Source organism: Epinephelus fuscoguttatus, linkage group LG19 (genome assembly GCF_011397635.1).
Source record: "Epinephelus fuscoguttatus linkage group LG19, E.fuscoguttatus.final_Chr_v1".
Lineage (NCBI taxonomy): Eukaryota > Metazoa > Chordata > Actinopteri > Perciformes > Serranidae > Epinephelus > Epinephelus fuscoguttatus.
In genome coordinates, this window is record NC_064770.1 from 8,919,661 (window position 1) to 8,937,068 (window position 17,408).

General features: G+C 40.2%; 1 protein-coding gene across 1 annotated transcript; it reads right to left on the reverse strand.

The window, feature by feature from the left end:
• Positions 1–4,535: 4,535 nt before the first annotated feature.
• On the reverse strand, positions 4,536–11,787 carry foxj1a (forkhead box J1a). The gene is made up of 3 exons (XM_049561564.1): positions 11,579–11,787; positions 10,240–10,845; positions 4,536–8,080 (listed from the first exon to the last, which is right to left on the reverse strand). The coding sequence occupies exons 2-3, from the start codon at positions 10,789–10,791 to the stop codon at positions 7,220–7,222; spliced, it is 1,413 nt and encodes a 470-aa protein (XP_049417521.1). The 5' UTR covers positions 10,792–10,845; positions 11,579–11,787; the 3' UTR covers positions 4,536–7,219.
• Between the last annotated feature and the right edge of the window lie 5,621 nt (positions 11,788–17,408).

Below are 17,408 nucleotides of genomic sequence, written 5' to 3' on the forward strand. Positions count from 1 at the left end.
CATACTTGTGCAAAAGGATTATACAGAGACACAGATGTGCTAAAATAGAATGTCCTCAAATATATGGTGGTGCTTGATAAAAACATGAATCCCCATAATGCATACAACCCTTAAAACAAGTTCAATATCTGTGAACACAGGAGTGAAAAATGAATCAAAAGTTAATGTTTAAATCAGCCCAATGATATGATCTTTTAAGTGTTTTAAAACGTGTTGAACTCACCACCAACCTGTTTTAAAGTGTCTCCTTGTATCAGAGGTCATTTCAGGGCAAAGTTTAAGTAAAGAGAGAAGCAGCTTTAAAACCTGAGAGCCACTTTGATGGATTTTGTGGTGTTTGATTTTTTGATGTTTTGCTGCGATAATGAGATAAGACACATTTTCACTTCCAAAGCAACATAAACTGTTACTGTCCACCTGTGTTGTGAAAGGAAGTGTGTCTATTTTTTTCAAGTCACTGATTCACTTCACTGTTTGGGCAGTTTGTTTCCTGAAAACATTCCTGAAATAATTATGTTAGTTTTCTTTGTGTTTATCCAACAGATCCTTAATTATTTGAGTTGGAAACTCATCTTCATCCTCAGCCTCCATTTTCCATGGAGTCCCATAAGGTTCTGTACTGGGCCCGGCCCCCTTCTTTAATTATATGCTCCTGTTAGGTCACGTATCCAAAAACAAAACTGGTTAGGAGTAGTACTAGCATTGCCTTGCTATTCCTGGCCTGCATTTAGTAATGTAGTGACTTTCAGAGATCTGTTGTGTCATCTTATGACTCTGTTCATGTTCTCTTTGTGGTGGGAGCCAGGCCAACATGACTGTAATGTAACGTTAATGACACCAGCCACCAACAGAGAAGAGTGGTTCAGGTGAGATCAGGAAGCAATTTTTTCCTGCTATGGACCCACCCAACTCTCCCCTACTCCATCTCTGATTGGCTTAACCTGAAATTCTTACCCTAACCCCAACCAATCTTAGTCCTCATGCCTAAACCTCAACAACCCAATCAACAAGGGCAAAGAGTACTAGCCAGTCAGAGGCAGAGTAGGATCAGTCATGCAAAAAAATTCAGTGAACCAATACAGGCGAGCACCACATCATACCCCCATGGTACACAGGGGTATGAGAAATTAAGAACAGCAATTATTGAGAAAGAAGTCAGCTTAGGTAACATATGATGATTTTATGTGAAGGTTGATTATATTGGTATTTCATTATTATTGAAATGCCTGTACCGGTATTTGTATTGAATTACAGTGAAGTATTATATTGAAGTTCACTGTGCATTGTACTTTTGGGCAGTTATACTGTACACACCAGCCTACTAATTATGATCCGTTTTTACAATGTATTGTTTTGTTGACCTGAATGGGAAAGGACTATTTATTCCATCTTCTTTAATTCATTTGTTTTTGATATTGTGATATTGTGAATTGTTTGTAATGTGATGTTGAATGTTTGCCTTTTGTGTGGACCCCAGGAAGAATAGATGTTGCTCTGGTAACAAGTAATGGGGATCCTAAATAAACAATAAACAAAACAAACATAGTGCCCCCAGTGTTCCTTGGGTAATGCAGTTCATGTAGGGCCATTATAAATCGCCCAGAGAACCTGAAATGAAGGTGGCAGAAAAGACTACTGGCAGCTTGTGAGAAGTGCTGGTGCACAAAGAAAAAAACGTCACTGTACCTCACAGAGTTAAATATAGAAGTGCCAGTACTGTGTATACCACTGAGCACTGGCCCACTTTGAGCACTGGTATGTGGCCATGAGATTTTTATACTTTTGTTTTTACTTTATTTTTGCTTTCTCTTATGTTATTCTCCTTTCTTATGGTCTGTAAAGCACTCTAGATCAACTGTGTTGAGTACAAAGTAATATATATATATATATATATATATATATATATATATATATATATATATACATAGTGAAGCTATCATGCCCAAGAAAATCAGCTGCTTCAAAGTAAAACATCTGATAGAAGGGGAGCCTCACTTTGGTCAAGTAAGTGAACTTTTACAAAACGACCACAGTAATAAATCTGGGGCTCCATCGAGCCTCTCTTTCTGTCTGCTACACCATCTTCCACAGCTCTAATCAACACCACAGCCTCCGTAAGACTAGTAAGAGACCCTCACCCATTCACCCCCCCTCCAGCTTCCCCAATCCTACATGACAATGGTACCAGCAGTTACCCAGGAAACAGGCCTTTCATTAGATGCGTGATAAAAAAGATGTATTCCCCGTTTCTTCTATGTCCCTTTTTTCACATCTTGTTTTTTTGGGATTCTGCAGATAAGCTTCAGCTCTCGAGGGCCCCCAGTAGCTCCCAGCAGTTCCCTCACCAGCCTTCGTATTCTTAGTCTTCCTCCAGAGGAATACCAGTGGAGTCGTGGGGCAACAGAAAAAGACACATCCTGACTGCACAGAACTGATGTTGTCATTAGTTTTAGATCTCCCAGTGCCTCTATATTTGAATTAGCTGTCTGAACTTAAATATAGTATGCTGTTCTCTCTCCCTCACTCTCTTACTCAAATGCTTGCAATCAAATTAAAGGTTGAGATTGACTAAACAAACAGCAGCTGACCACAGGTGCATTTAGTAGTTGCTCTGGAGCTGCTGATCACATCACATGATCGTCCTCAGCAGATGTGAGTAGGAAAAATGGAAGTTATACAGCATCTGCTGAGACATTATGGTAAGAATGAACTTTTAGTCTTATCATATACAATCTAAGACTATGTGATGTTACCAAAAGCTCCAGAGCAGCTATAGTAAGAAGATGTGATGAGATTGTTGTCACATGATGATATTCAGAGAAGAACTGAATCTGTGCATTTATGGTGTAAAAGATCAAAAACTAGGCACAAGATGTCAAACTATTAGTACCTTCCCTACTTATATCAGCTGAACCATACTGTAAATGGCTGCATCATTGTCCTGGCCACATCGGGTGTTGGCGTTTAGCACTTTCAGTTTGCAGCGTTTCTGGGTTGGAACAAGCAGTTAGGGTTACCAAGAGGCTCCTCTTACTTGCAGCCGTCAGCAGGGCCAGGGAATAATACCTGCATCAGGTTACCACAGGCCTCTCATCTAACCTGCCTGCCACATTATAATTATGAGCCCTGCAATCCAGCTGGAGAACTAAGTCCAGCAGGTAATAGCTGTCCAGGGGGGCCTGCTGGGCGTTCAGGCTGGGGGGGAAGGGGAAACGTCAGCTCTCCTTTCCAGGAAAAAAGCTCTCGGCTTGGGCATGAAGATGCAGTATCCTGCTCTTCCAGCAGAGTGTTGGGTGTCCATCATACAGAGGTGTAACATTACAGCACTCTATCTTCGCCCTTCATCTCTCGGCCATCATTACCTCATCAGTGACCACATACAGACACGCTCACTGACAGAGAAGCCTGTCTGTTCACGACCCCGGGAGGATGCAGGCTTCTTAAATTCTATGTATTTGCATTTGATTATTGCGGCTATTCATCTGACTCTCTGAACGTGAGCCACCTTGCTAATCTGCAGGGTCAGAGAGAGACGGTGTGGTCTACAGTGGAGCAGACAGGCGGTGATATATGGGGCCGTGGGACACTTGTCCCTGTTAGACCCCACACTGACCCAATGAAGGACCACAGATCCAAGCACCATGGGGAACAAGAGTCTGACTGAGCACAGACAAAGACCTGAAAGAGAAACCCAGCCACCCCCTGCTACTATTAGCCTACCCATCCACTGCCTGATCACAGCAAGTGCCCCGAAAGAGATGAGCAGGAAAAGACCAGCGTAAATCTCACATACAGGCACACTGGGGGGGGGGGGGGCATAAGAAAACGAGTCTACAGCCAAGCCAGCAGCTCTGTTATGTGATGCTAATAATTGCATGCTAAAATGTTTACAATCACAGTGCTAACATGCTGATGTTCAGCAGGCATGTTTACTGTGTTCATCGTCTTCAGTATGTTTGCATGCTAACATTTACTAAGTAGCACTTAATACAAAGTACTGATACAAACTGAGGCTGATGGGAATGTCATAGGTTCTGCAGGTATAGGATCCGAGTTGTTAAATTAATCTTCTAAGTAATATGAAGGTCTGTACAATTTTTTTCTGCACTCCATACAATAGTTCTTGAGTCATTTCAATTTTAAAATCTTCTTATAATGGCACTACATGAAAGGTAATACCAAAGTCAGTAGGATTCATCATCTGGGGGAACATGAATGTCTCGACAAAATTTTATACCAATCTATGCAGAGATAATTTACTGAATAAATTAATAGTGCTGCAGGAAATGTCAGATGATCACCAGATTTGTTTCAATATATCCTCCGGGGAACTTGAATATCTGTACCAAGTGTCATGGCAATGGTTTATTATTTCACTCTTACCCACACATGTGTACCTCATGGTATGCTGGATGAAAAGTTAGAGCATCACAAAGTCAGTAGGGTTTATCCTGAGGGGACTACAAATCTGCCTGCCTGCCAGCATGGCTGTAAAAAAAAACTTAAAAATATTATTTGGACAAGCAAGATGCAGTTATTATTTTTTTTTATTGTCAAAGAAAAATGGAAAATAAGACAAAAACAGGAAACTAAAAGAATGCATACATAGTGTCCGACTTAACAGAACCAATCATGAGGTAAGACGCCATTACTATACTTCAAAAGTGTTATTTGATCGAGAAGAGCTGACACAAACATTTTACTGTTGCTTTGTGTTTAAGAGTCCTTTTTTCTATCAGAGTGCATTCACACCTCATAATACACAAACTAGTGAAACTGGTGTCTCTAAAGTAAACTGCATCAATAGACTCCAACAACTGCATGTAAAGTAAAACAAGTATAACTGTACATTGATTGCACTTTCACACATTTTAGAGGAAAATAGGAACAATAGGTGTATCTTTAAAGTTAACACTACTTGAATCCATACAGAGTGGTTTGGTTTAGTTATCCAATGTCACATATTACATCTTTTCTTCATGTACTGACAGCTCTAAGTCGCTGCATCTCCTCACATACAACACTACAAGAAAAGGACATTTATTCTCCATAATAAAAAAACACTGCCACCCTGTCAAGTCCCAAGTGTTGTTCTTGGCACATAGAAGGTCAGGTATTCATTTACAAGGCACCATGGCCTTTTTCTAAAGTGAGCATTTTAAGGTCTTAATAGTCTTTGTTGGAAAATTTAGCCTCAAGCTGTTTCAACTTTTATGCCATGACGCCCAGATGTGTCCTCTACTGCAGCCTCAGGATCAAAGAAAGTGGTTACTAAATGCTTCTACAAAGAACAAATCAGTCCTATATAATTATTATTAATCTAGTTAAACTGGTCCTAATTATTTTTGAAAAATGCATACAGACAATAGTTAGTACCAAAAACCCCACACAAAAAACCTAATACAATAAATCACCCCTACACCAAACATCATTTGGCAAATATGTCATTATTCATCATCGTAGTGCTGCTGTCACAGTATTTACATATTAAAACAGTTCTCAGCAAGACATGACTTTTCTGTCAATCAAAGCATCTGTCTTCCACCTGCTGGTACAATTTTCTTATTTCTTCCTCTTTAAAAACTGTGAATCACTTTTTATCACTTTTTTTTTTACACACACTTTTTATGATGTAAACAGAGACCATGATGTGTTATCCTAAAGGCCTGTTCACACCCACATTTAAAATTACATAAAGTTTGAGATGAAATCCATTTATTCAAATGGATTAGTTTGCATTGGCCAAGTACTCCTATGATAATGTTTTTGATCAAGTTCAATTTTTGTTAAATGTGCATCATTAACCAATGGCAGAATATCCTGACAGAGTAGACCTTAGAGGGGACAGAGAGCCAAAATGAACGAAGCTATCATAGCTTATTAGCTGTTTGTCACCATACAGTTTTATTGATGCTCCTCTGTCAGAGTATAAACTGGTTTACACACAGTTGGCAGACAAGAGGACATGATACTTATACAGCTTTTTAATAAAGCATTGATAACAAGCTTACTAACCATGGACGTATTACAAGAACTGGATACCAGAGTCCAAGAAGGCACTAATTGAGTGTAATCAAAATTGTTTTGTAGTGTTCATAAGCCAAAAAGTGTGGTCCACTGCACATGCTTGATAGTGTTACTCCTGCTGGAGCATTTGAATAACGTGCCTTACTTTTCTAAGCTCAGGTAACGTTTTACAAATATTAAGTCTTTATTAATCATTGTGCCTTCCAACTGGGAAGTCAGAATTCCCGTGGGCTCAGCTGGAAATTTCCAATGTAACACCCCTGAAGTCAGATTTCTGATTCAAAAAGTCGAAGAAATCTCACCAACCTCGACCTCAAAATCCAATATGGTTGCACTGTGCATCAACAGTGGTGAAAACTGTAGTAACATACTGTTAATAAGCACTTCTGTCTCATTTGTGTCTCATTAAATCAGTCGTACAGACAGTGCTGTCCAAATTCTATCTGTGGAAATGTTTACATGGTGTTTGTATGCGCAAAATACAGCATAATGCTGACAACATCTTGGTTTTCTGAAATGTTGTACTGGACCGTGGTCAACTTGGGTCGCTTCCAGCTCCGACCTTCAACTTACAAGGTAATTGGAACGGAGTATTTATATTTCATTAGACAAAACATAATGATCAACCTTGTCTAGAGTTCAAGCTGTCCTGTCAACAGATTTACAGACGTCTCTTTTATCACAGTGGTCTATGGGGAAGATGCAATTTGGGCCGCAGGGGATTTTTTCATTGTAGTACTGCATTTAGCCACTGGGACAAACTGGCAGCAAAGTGGCAGCGCTTTATCCAGCTCCTTTAAAACATCCATGTTGCTAATTGACAGTTTAGTCACTACATCACCAAGTTATATAACAAATTGTTTTGTGAAGATTCATTTTGTTCTGCCACTTTCTGCTGTGACCAGGCTCTAAAACTGAAAGTTAGTTTGTGTTTGTCTCCAGTCATTTCATGGTTTACTGAGAGTAATTCAACATAGTTTTGTTTTCCCCATGATGATATGAACTGCTGCTGTACATAGTGGCACCTTTGTTCAGTAGGCATTGGGAGTGTATTTCCTGCATGAACAGGTATCAAAATGTTGTTCTAAAAACACTTTAAACATCTCAAAAAGACAATAAGAGTTGCTTGAATGTAAAAAAAAGTCTGTTATTTGTCAGTGAGTTTTTAGTGTTAGAGAGGACCAACCACTCCTCAAAGGAGGGTATCAATTCGGGTGCTCGGGTCTCCACCTAATGAGTCTCCAAGGTCAAACAGCTGGTCCAGGTTGACGGAGGAGCTACAGAGGAAATCATTGCGGCCTTGTTCCTCTTCTTCTGGCCAGGGGCTTTCAAGGAAGGCGGTGGCAAGGAAGGTCTCCTCATCAAAGTCTGACACGTCATTATTCCTTTGGGTCTCCACCAACACATGGATGTCCACTGTCCCTGGGGGAGCTTCGACAGGAGAGATGTGGGTCCCCTGCACTGTTAGGTCCTCCTCTTTCATGATGGGGCTCAAAGGTTCTCCTCCATCCAAACTGAGCTCCCCGCTGAGGGCCGAGTCCAGCAGGGCGTCCCAGTCAAAGTCCCCCTTCAGAGGTCCAATCTCCTTCTGTTCGTCTGCAGAGAGCAATGGGGAGCTGGAGCGTCGGGGAACTTTGACGGTGCCATTTCTGGAGCCCAGTTTCCTCTTGTGCCCACCTTTTCCCTTCACCACTGGCCAGGAACCTAGCATGGTCCCTTCAGCCAGATGGGGGTCCCAGTTCTGATCAGCGCCGGTTGCCTCTTCAAACTCCTGGAGGAGCCGCTGGGACTCTGGGTTGATGCACAGGCCATGACCCCCTCCTGTGGGGCTGCAGGGTCCCCTGGATTGGGGCTGGAGGTTGACCCTGAGTCGATTCTGCAGAGCTGGGTTGATCTGGACCGGTGGCATTCGTCTTTTCTTGTAAGCGCCACTCAGGAGACGCTCAGCATACTGTGGATCAATCTTCCAGAAACCACCCTTCCCTGGCTCGTCTTTCTGCCGTGGTACCTTGATGAAGCATTTGTTGAGTGACAGGTTATGTCGGATGGAGTTCTGAAAATAGAGATGCATATTTTCATGATAGTTGTCATAATTGAAATTGTGAAATGTGCCTTTACAAGAGAACTGTGTTGCCTAGATACAAGAGTCACGTTGTCATCAGAGAGGTTCTTATGTTGTTGAGTTAGTTGGGTGGCAAGCAGATGCCTGTTGCTGAGCTCCTCTTTCATTTTGCCTCTCAATTCAAGTGTGATGTTTGGTTATGTAAGTGCTCTTAAGATTCTCTTATCTCTGCATCACACTCTCAAAGCTACCTCAACAAGGAAACACAAACCCAGACTGTTATATAGTTCAGGTTTCATTAAACAATTACATCTTCTCAACTTTCTAATTTCCTTAAAGGAATTGTTCAACATTTTTGGAAAGCCTATTGGCTTTCTGTAGAAAGTAAGATGTTCAGATTTATACTACTGTCATGTCTGTACCAAGCAGCAACCCCCAAGAATGAAAAAGAAGCCAACACAGAACTGTCATAATCTGCAGTTCCATGAATGGCCACTTGAGGCTGGCTCCAGAAGCCAGTCAGTCCACATAAACTCCCATGTTAAAATATCCAACTATTTCTATAACTCACCTGTTTACATTTGATTAAGGCTTAAAGTTACACACAATTAAGAGTGGAGATGCTTTGGGTAACAGGCTGTCTGCTGACAGATTCATCAGTTTCTCAGTCAGACATAGCTCGATCTGTGCAAGGGTAATAAAATCTACACAAAAGCACCCTGAAATCTTACTGATTAAACTGTTATATCGCATTGATTTAAGTACTACAAAAACTGAATTGTTTACAGTCGAATTTAGGAATTTAGTTAGGATTTTGTTTGTCAAAGTTTGGTCATTTCTTGGTGCTCTAGCCCTACATTAGCCAGTTGTCCTTAGTTAGGCCAGGTGTTTTCCTCTTCTTTCAAGCTTATTTTAGGTCAAGCTAACCAGCTGCTAGCTGCAGCTTTATATTTACTGTACTCAAACATATTTTTCTTAGGATTGTGAAGGCATGACCCACCCTGCTCTGGCTCACCCTGACATTTTGATCTCACTCCTCTTGCCTAAACCTAACCTAACCCATCAAACCAACAAAGGCAACAAGTACTAGCCAGTCAGAGGCAGAGTACTGCGGGTCACACCATTGCCATTCCAGGAAAAGGCAAACTGCTTACTGTACAGACATGAGAGTTGTATCAATCTGAACATCTGATGCTGTGTTCACACGAGTGATAATGAAATAGAGTCACCAGCTACATTATTGCCTGCACCTTTTAAGTGTTGCTCAGGCGCTCATTAAACTAGCTACGTCGTCCTGGGCTTGTGTGTGTCTGCTGTGTCCAGCTCAACTTTGATTTGTAACACATCATGTCTGTCTGCAGTGACAAGATCAGTTTGTGGCTTCATGTCACTGGCTTCCTGAAATGACTTGTAGCCTGTGGTTGCTTTGCCCATTGTGTGAGCGCAGCATAACTCTCTGCAAGAAAGTAAATTAGCTAAAAATGCTGAACTAACCCTTTAAAAAGAAGCCACCATAGTCTGGTGGCTGGGAGTACAAATGACAGAGCACCATACATCACATTAATGCACTGTGTATGCTTGCATTCATCCACCCGTATGCCCCCGCCCCCCTCTTCTTCTTCACTGGAGTCTAAATAGAGCAGTGACCCGATGACCTTTGTTAAATATTATCTGCCCCATGTACTGCTTTACAATAACAGAACGCTCTGAAACGTCTGAGCCAGACGTTGAAGCACAGGAGTACAGCTAACAGCTTCATCAATCATTTATCCAGCTAAATTAAACTTTTTTCCCAAAAAATTCCTGCCCTTTGTAGGGGGAATCTGCTGCACCTCCTTTTCCTCCTCCATTACTTGTTTTTGTTGGAGCACAAAAAACAGTTAGCAAAAGCAATGTGATAAAAATAAGGAGTAAAGAGTTTAGTTAATTTTTTCTATTAAGGTTTTGTGCACCTAAGGGAAGCATCAATGACCTCTGGAATTATTACTTCCTCACACAGCTTAAGTCACTAATACTTCAGAGTGGCTGCAGGCCCAGGCCTCTCACTTTGTTGATTTCTTTTTACTGTTCTGTAAATAGAAAACAAGTGTGTGTGTGTGTGTGTGTGTGTGTGTGTGTGTGTGTGTGTGTGTGTGTGTGTGGTCTTTTACCTGCCAGGTGGGATCAGCATGTCGGTAGTAGCAGAAGTTGTCGGTGATCCACTTGTAGATGCACGACAGAGTGATCTTGGTCTTCTTGCTGGCCTGCATGGCCATGCAGATGAGCGTCGCGTACGAGTAGGGTGGCTTGATGTGCGCGTTGGTCTTGTAGTCCACCTCATCCGGACAGTGACCGTGGGCCACGATGCCGGGGAGTGTCTGCATCCTGCAGTAGGCCGCCGCTGTGGGCTTCCCCGGGGTCAGGGGCATGCCGATGGAGGCGGGGTCCCCGGCCAGAGGGGAGGCTGGAGCGTCGGTGCCCAGCGGCTGGTGGCCGAACAGGTGCGGCTGGTGGTGGGCCTGCTGTGGCACGTTGGCACCGAGGATGGAGAACTCCTGAAGCCACTGCAGGCTGGTCAGACTGTCATCCAGGTTAACGGAGCTGCAGCTGCTGTTGTTGTGGACGCTGTCCCGCTCCTCCGCCTGGGCAGCGGCGGTCACCACCTCCTCCTCAAGCCCCACTGAGCCCTCAGGCCAGGGGTCCGCACAGCTCAGAGACAGCATGGCTCTTTCCAACACCTCTCACCCAGCTCCTTCTCCTCCTCCCCCTGCCACCGCCTGACAGGACCGAAAATATACACCCGACTTCAACAAAGTGCGAAAGGGCAGGACAATGATGGCCCTATTTGAAAACAGAACCTCTGTGTGTGCGTTTGTGCGTAAAGTGAGAGACTTTCACATTTGTAGATTTAAATCCAGTGGCAAGTCTGTCACCTGAATGTCTTTGTGATGAAAACGTGTGGAAACTTAAGTTTAGAAATATTCGAAGAATCTAAACCCCCCGTGTCTCTGAGCAGCAGCCTCCTCTCAGAACTTTCCTGAAAAACTCTGGTGCGCACTTTACGCTCAGCGCAGAAAAGAGCGCACACCCATACCAGCTACATCTGCAGGCTTTAAACTCACACAAATATATTAAATGACTAAAGAAAGGGATTCTATCAAATTGTTTTATTATAATTTAGGATAGAGTGGTGGTGACACTTGTGACAAAATCCAAACATTAAGGACGTTTTACGTGTAAAATCCGCATAACTGGACATGCTTTACTTCTATTAAAACTACCAAATTGTTGATTATTTTACTTTCAATATCCAAATGTGATTCAGTAAAATAATATGCTTGATAGTGTAATGTAATATATACATATGTTTTTAATGATTATTATTATCATCATTATTATACTTATCCAAACTGGCACCGATATCTATAGGGCCCTCAGAAGCAGTTTACAGTGTGATATATTCAGGGGATAAATGAAAGAATCTTCAGTGAATAAATTTTAAAAACTCACCTTCTGTCTACTGTTACGTTGAGCAGAGACCTTTTAAATCCCAAACGTGCAGCACGTATTGAATGTTCAGCCTCAGCCTGCTTTGAGTGCACCTGTTGTCAACTTGTAAGTGAGAGAAAGAAAAAGAGGGATTCCTGTGGATGCTGTTTGGCGCTATGTTGGGCGCTTCTTGTCCTCTGTGCAGGTCTTTGTAACGGGTGTCAGCGGGCTGCAGGATCCGTCGGGGAGGCAGTTTAATACCTGGTGCAGGAGGTTTGTCCAGCAACCATAGAAACGGTACACCCCCCTTGTAAACAGCTTCCCGGTCCTCCATTGGCCTGTTGGTTTCTATAGCGCTTCATTTTTAATCACTCTCAAGTCAACTGAGGCTGCTGCCGTGCAGGTTCTCAAGATGAGGCCCGGGGACCCAACAGGGGACCTTTCTACTAGAGCAACCTGAGGATTACTCTAATTCTTCAGTAATTAAAATCCAGATATTTAATTAATTTCAGAACATAAAAGAGTGACTGACTGTGGCCTAAATATAGCCTAAAAAAGCCAGATATGAAGCTTCAAATATCAGAAGTATTTCAAATATGCAGTGATGGAAAGTCACATGTAAGTTTGTTTAAACTTTGTTTGACTATTTCCATTTAAAGATACTTTACATTGCATTACATTAATCTGGCATCTTTAGTTACTGGTCACATTTCAGATTAAGATTTTGTATATTAAAAAAAGATATATGATAACTTTAAAGAACACAACGTTTAAAGATTAAATCAATAGAACGCAGCTTGTCTGTCTCGCGATTCCTTATATAAAAACAAAGCATAGTTGTGTCTCTTCTCCACCACCACAGAGACAGTTCTCCTCTAAACTTATCACATGGCTTTATTTCATTAACAGATCAAATGATTAATATTTCACAAAAAAATAAAGAGCAGAGAAAGTCCAAAAACTGAAAATACAACTTAGTTTCTTCTTCTTCTTCTTCTTCTTCTTCTTCTTCTTCTGTCATCCATTAATCATCTCACTCCTGAGATTTATTTGTGTTTGGAGGGGCCCGACCCCTAGGTTGGGAACCAATGGACAAAATTAGCTAACTGTATACTGGAGCAGCTACAACAGGAACATGCTGCTCTGACACTGATGCTTCAGAATCAAATGTCTAATAATGTCAAATAGAATTAGATATCAGTCACAGGAGAGATTTTAATACACAACATGTACTTTTACTGCATGAAGCTGACAATACTTCTGTACTTTAACTGCTGATAATGTAACTACCTGAAGCACATAATACTTGTGTACTTTAACTGCAGGAAGCTGAGAATACTCATTTACTTTTACTGCTGATACTTTAACTAGGCCTACATAAAGCTGAGAATACATTTGTACTTTTAGTGGAGTAGGATTTTAAATGCGGGACTTTTACTTGTAATGGAATGGCTTTTACTTCTCTGTGTACATTTTCCACAGCTGGTCTGCTTGTTTGTCTGCTTGTTTTCTGCACATGATGAAAATAGAAGTAGAAAGAAGCTCTGGCTTCATCTCTGAATATATTTAATCAGTAACAAACTAACTTTGGACTTGGAGGGGATTGTGGGTGGGGTGGGGGGGTGAAGGAATGCACTTTTGTTCATACGTCAGAAAGGGAGAGAAAGGCAAAACAAAAAGGTTTGGCCCCTTGAACGTTCTATTAGTGTGGCTGAGTGGTTTCCTGAGGCCCCTCACAAAGACAACTGTAAAGCAATAAAAAGGCTTCCTCATCTCTCGAGTCCTGACGTCTCTTCAAAGTTGGACATGGAGTACCGGTTGGCTACTGAGGACTGCTACTTTTAATGGGTTGAATACTGCACAGTGTCTTATCTCCACCGCTGCTCACATACACTGATAGAGATAAAACTAATTAAACTACACTGCTCTAAACAGAAAACAAAAACAAAAATAAAACAAAAACAATAAAACAGGTGTGCTTCACTCACTGGATATGAAGAGCCCCTGTGATCGACTTGAAAAAAAAAAGTCATTTGTGCACATTAACTGACATTTTCCAGTCCCAAACTGATTGTTTTAAAGAGAAGAAAAGAAAAGATTCAACTGTATTTATCCCAAGGGAAATTGTTGTGCAGCAGTTGCAGTACAAAGTGGGGAAAAATGAAAATATAAGAGTTCAATTTAGCAAAATATAAACACCAAAACTTATCAAGAAGGTTTCAGACAGGAGACAAATGAGACAAACAACATGCAGACAACAGTGTGTATTAAGGTGAAGCAATGTAACCAACTTGTTTAATAAAGAAAACTTATTAAGTGACATTTTCTCAAAGGATGATGTTAGTTTGAGACACCAAGATCCATCATTTGATGACCTTGAACTGTGTTTAATTTGTAGCAGCTAAAGAATATCAGCCTCCTGTCATCTCTAATGGTCTTAGTTTACATATTTGCAGTTGTAAAAAGAAATATTCAGATGTGCTACTTGAATAAAAGTAATGCGACAATACAAAAATGCTCCATTAGATCACTGTAGGCTTCTGTGACAGTGCATCATGTGTATAAGACAATCATATAGCTTGTATATATAATGTTAATCTGATAAGTAACTGAAGCTGTCAGATAAATGTAGTGAAGTAAAAAGTACAATATTTGTCTCTGCTATGTAGTGAAAAGAAGGATAAAGTGCCATAAAATGGAAATATGTAAATTAAGACAAAGTACTTCCAACCTGTACTTAGTTACTTTACAACACTAAAGCAGGGAAAGATTGAAACAATAATATAATATTGTCTGCTTTCAGTTTGTGATGGCTGAGAAAGCAGCAGCACAGTCAAACCAGTAAAACCAGTCAGACACAGGTACTGGTCTTTATTTCACTCCTTACATCCTTGTTACTGATCACAACATTTGTCTGTTGTCATGTCTTATTGTTCAAACCCCGTAGGGGCAGCGCTCCCAAAGAGACAGCGTCTTGAGACAGTCCTTATCCCTCCCCTGGCCCCTGTCGCATCACATCACCTCCAGCAGAGGTCAGAGGTCAAAGCGGGAGCAGCCAACCACAGTTACCTCACAGAGAGGAGGGGCAGGGAGTCGACTCAGGACTACAAAGGGATTATAGAGCGAGATGAAGCTGAAGTTTGATGGTGGACTTGACTCACAGACAGAGAAGGACACACACATAAATACAAACACACACGGTCAAATAAATGCAGATCAATGAAATACAGAAATATCAAGCAGACAGGTTTGTCTTCAAACACAAAATATCCTGCGGGCTCAGAGAATCAATCTGCAGGAAACACTGCTTAAAGAAAATGTTCAATAGTGGATATTATAATTTTAAAAAAAAAGGTGAATTACTGTAACTAACATTTGTTTTCTTTCACTTATTGGAAAATTACTTAAACATGTTGATCTTAAATCTTAGCCTATTGCATATTAAAACCACTTTTAAAAAGTGCCCTTTACAAGTAGTTTATATGGAAATAATTTACAACAGGTTCACAATCCTAAATGAGTATATCTGTTCCTGAACACACTGCATAGCTTGGTGAAGTAAAAGATTATTGATTAATATTTTTCTGAAATAATTAAAATTAATGGCAGCCTGTTTATAGAAAAAAAGAAGAATGTTGTGGAATTTTCTGATTTTCTATGGCTGAAGATGACTTCTAGTCTTGCTTCAGATACAGACAAATTATTTAAAACCTTGTTACATTTTGAAAAAATCCTGCATTCCTTCTACAATGAATAATTGAAAATTATTTTACTCAATAACTTTCACCATTTCCAGCATCTCAATTGTGTAGATTTTCTCCTTTTTTTGGCTTATATGATGAAAAGCTAGCCTAAATATCTTCAGGTTTTGCATTGTTGGTGGGGTAAGACCCCGGCTACTGGAAAACTGTGATGTCATTTTTCCCTTTTTTTTTGAAAAGTTGTCAAACCAGAACCATGACAGCTTGAAGTCAGTTTAAAGCCAAAATAAGGCTGTAGTTTGAGTTATCAATATCAATAAATTATCAATATCAATACAGTGTAGGTCTAGTACAGTATATATATGCGTGATATATACGCAACATATATACATATATGTGTGTGAAGTGTATATATCTTTTATAATTTGAGGTGATGTGTATGTGTATATATATTTTTTGTAACTTTATATCTTTATGTCTTTATGTCTAACTTTTTATCTTTATGTCTTTATACTTGCAATGTGTGATATGTATATATTTTTTATCTTTATATGTTGTAAGTGTTTGATGGCACCTTGGGGCTGGGAGAAAGCGCAATTTCATTCCCATGTACTCTCGTTGTGATAATGAAAATAAAGTTGATCTTGAACTTGTAAAGCCACCCACACCAGTTATGTCGAAAAATCTTTCATTTAAATGGTTATAAGGCTTTTAAATTTAAATCTAGTACGTTTGTTTTGCTGTGGCCCTTTTTTGTTTCGAAGTAGTGCTAGCTGGTGGACAGAAGAGGGCGCCCGATACAATGTAATGGCAGAATGAACCATGTGCCATCTCACTCACTGGGATAGAAGTTGTGCATGTTTGTTTTTATTGTGCACTTTTATTAGAAAGTGTAGAAACGAACTTTCAAGCTTATAACGCAGGTTACTACAAAAGACATAATTGGCATCATATGCACCAGAAAGGAATATAGTGTAAATGCAAGTATACATATTTTACTACTGTCACTACTACTACTAATACTACTACTACTACTATGACCATTACTACTACAATACCATTTTTAGATTTTTTTTAAACCAATCAATCGATCAGTGGAGAAAATAATCAGCCAATTAATGCTTAATTAAAAAAATCATTAGTTAATGCTCAAAATGAGCTCCACATCAACCAAATACAACAGTACAGCCCTGCTTTTACATGAATGTATGATACATAATGATATAACGACATAATATATGATGGTATAGCAGTCACAGGGAACAATTTCAACTTTTTTGCAAGACAATACAAAATAACAACAAAAACATGAAATACATGAATACAAAAGTGAACACAGGCCTGTAAATTAATTGTAGTCAGTGGATAAGAGGACAAGGTTGTATTGGCTGTGGAGTGTCCCTCTGAACATTTTTCTACTTTAACACTTTCATTTCAACTTTCATTTAAGTAACATTTTCAATGCAGGACTTGCAACAGAGTATCTTTTACAATGTGGTATAATTTAGCCAGACTCTGGTGTAGAAACTTGTAGTTATTTGTTAACTCACACTGAATCATCTCTGTCACATAATAACACCTGAGTGGGTGGGTGGAGGAGTAGTCACAGGGAAATCCATATCATGGCCTCCAACATGTGGTTTTAGAAAACAACCAGGACTCTCTGTGGAGCCCTCTGTGACAAAGTCCAGTTTGAGGAGACAGATTCATGTTAATCATTCACTCACTTAAAATAGTGAGTGAATAGAAGTCCCACCTCTTTACTGTATGGTCTTGTTTTAGTGTAGAAATGTCCTTTAACCAATCAGACAGCTGATTTACAGACAGCAGCAGGTCAGTGGGGATGACTGAATGACAACTCCAGGAAACAGAAACTAAAGAAAACAGCATCCAACTCTGTGTAGGAGAAGGTGTCAACCAATCACTGCTCACCATTCCACATTTCCTGTTAAAATCCAAAATGTTTTAATCATTGGCACTGGACTGTGTCCCTCAATATTAGATCTTTCCCCTGCAATGATGACTTTACAATCTTTTGATGGCATCATGAAGATGTGACTAACCTAATATCATACTGTAAAAATACTCTCTTACAGCAAGAGTCCTGCACTAAAAATATTAGTTTTAGAGTTTTAGTTTTAGTTTTAGAG

Coding starts and splice junctions, on each gene's coding strand:
- foxj1a (XM_049561564.1), bottom strand. CDS start 10,791: ATGCTGTCTCTGAGCTGTGCGGACCCCTGGCCTGAGGGCTCAGTGGGG. Junction 8,081..10,239: donor ATGCTGATCCCACCTGGCAG/GTAAAAGACCAC, acceptor CTCTATTTTCAG/AACTCCATCCGACATAACCT.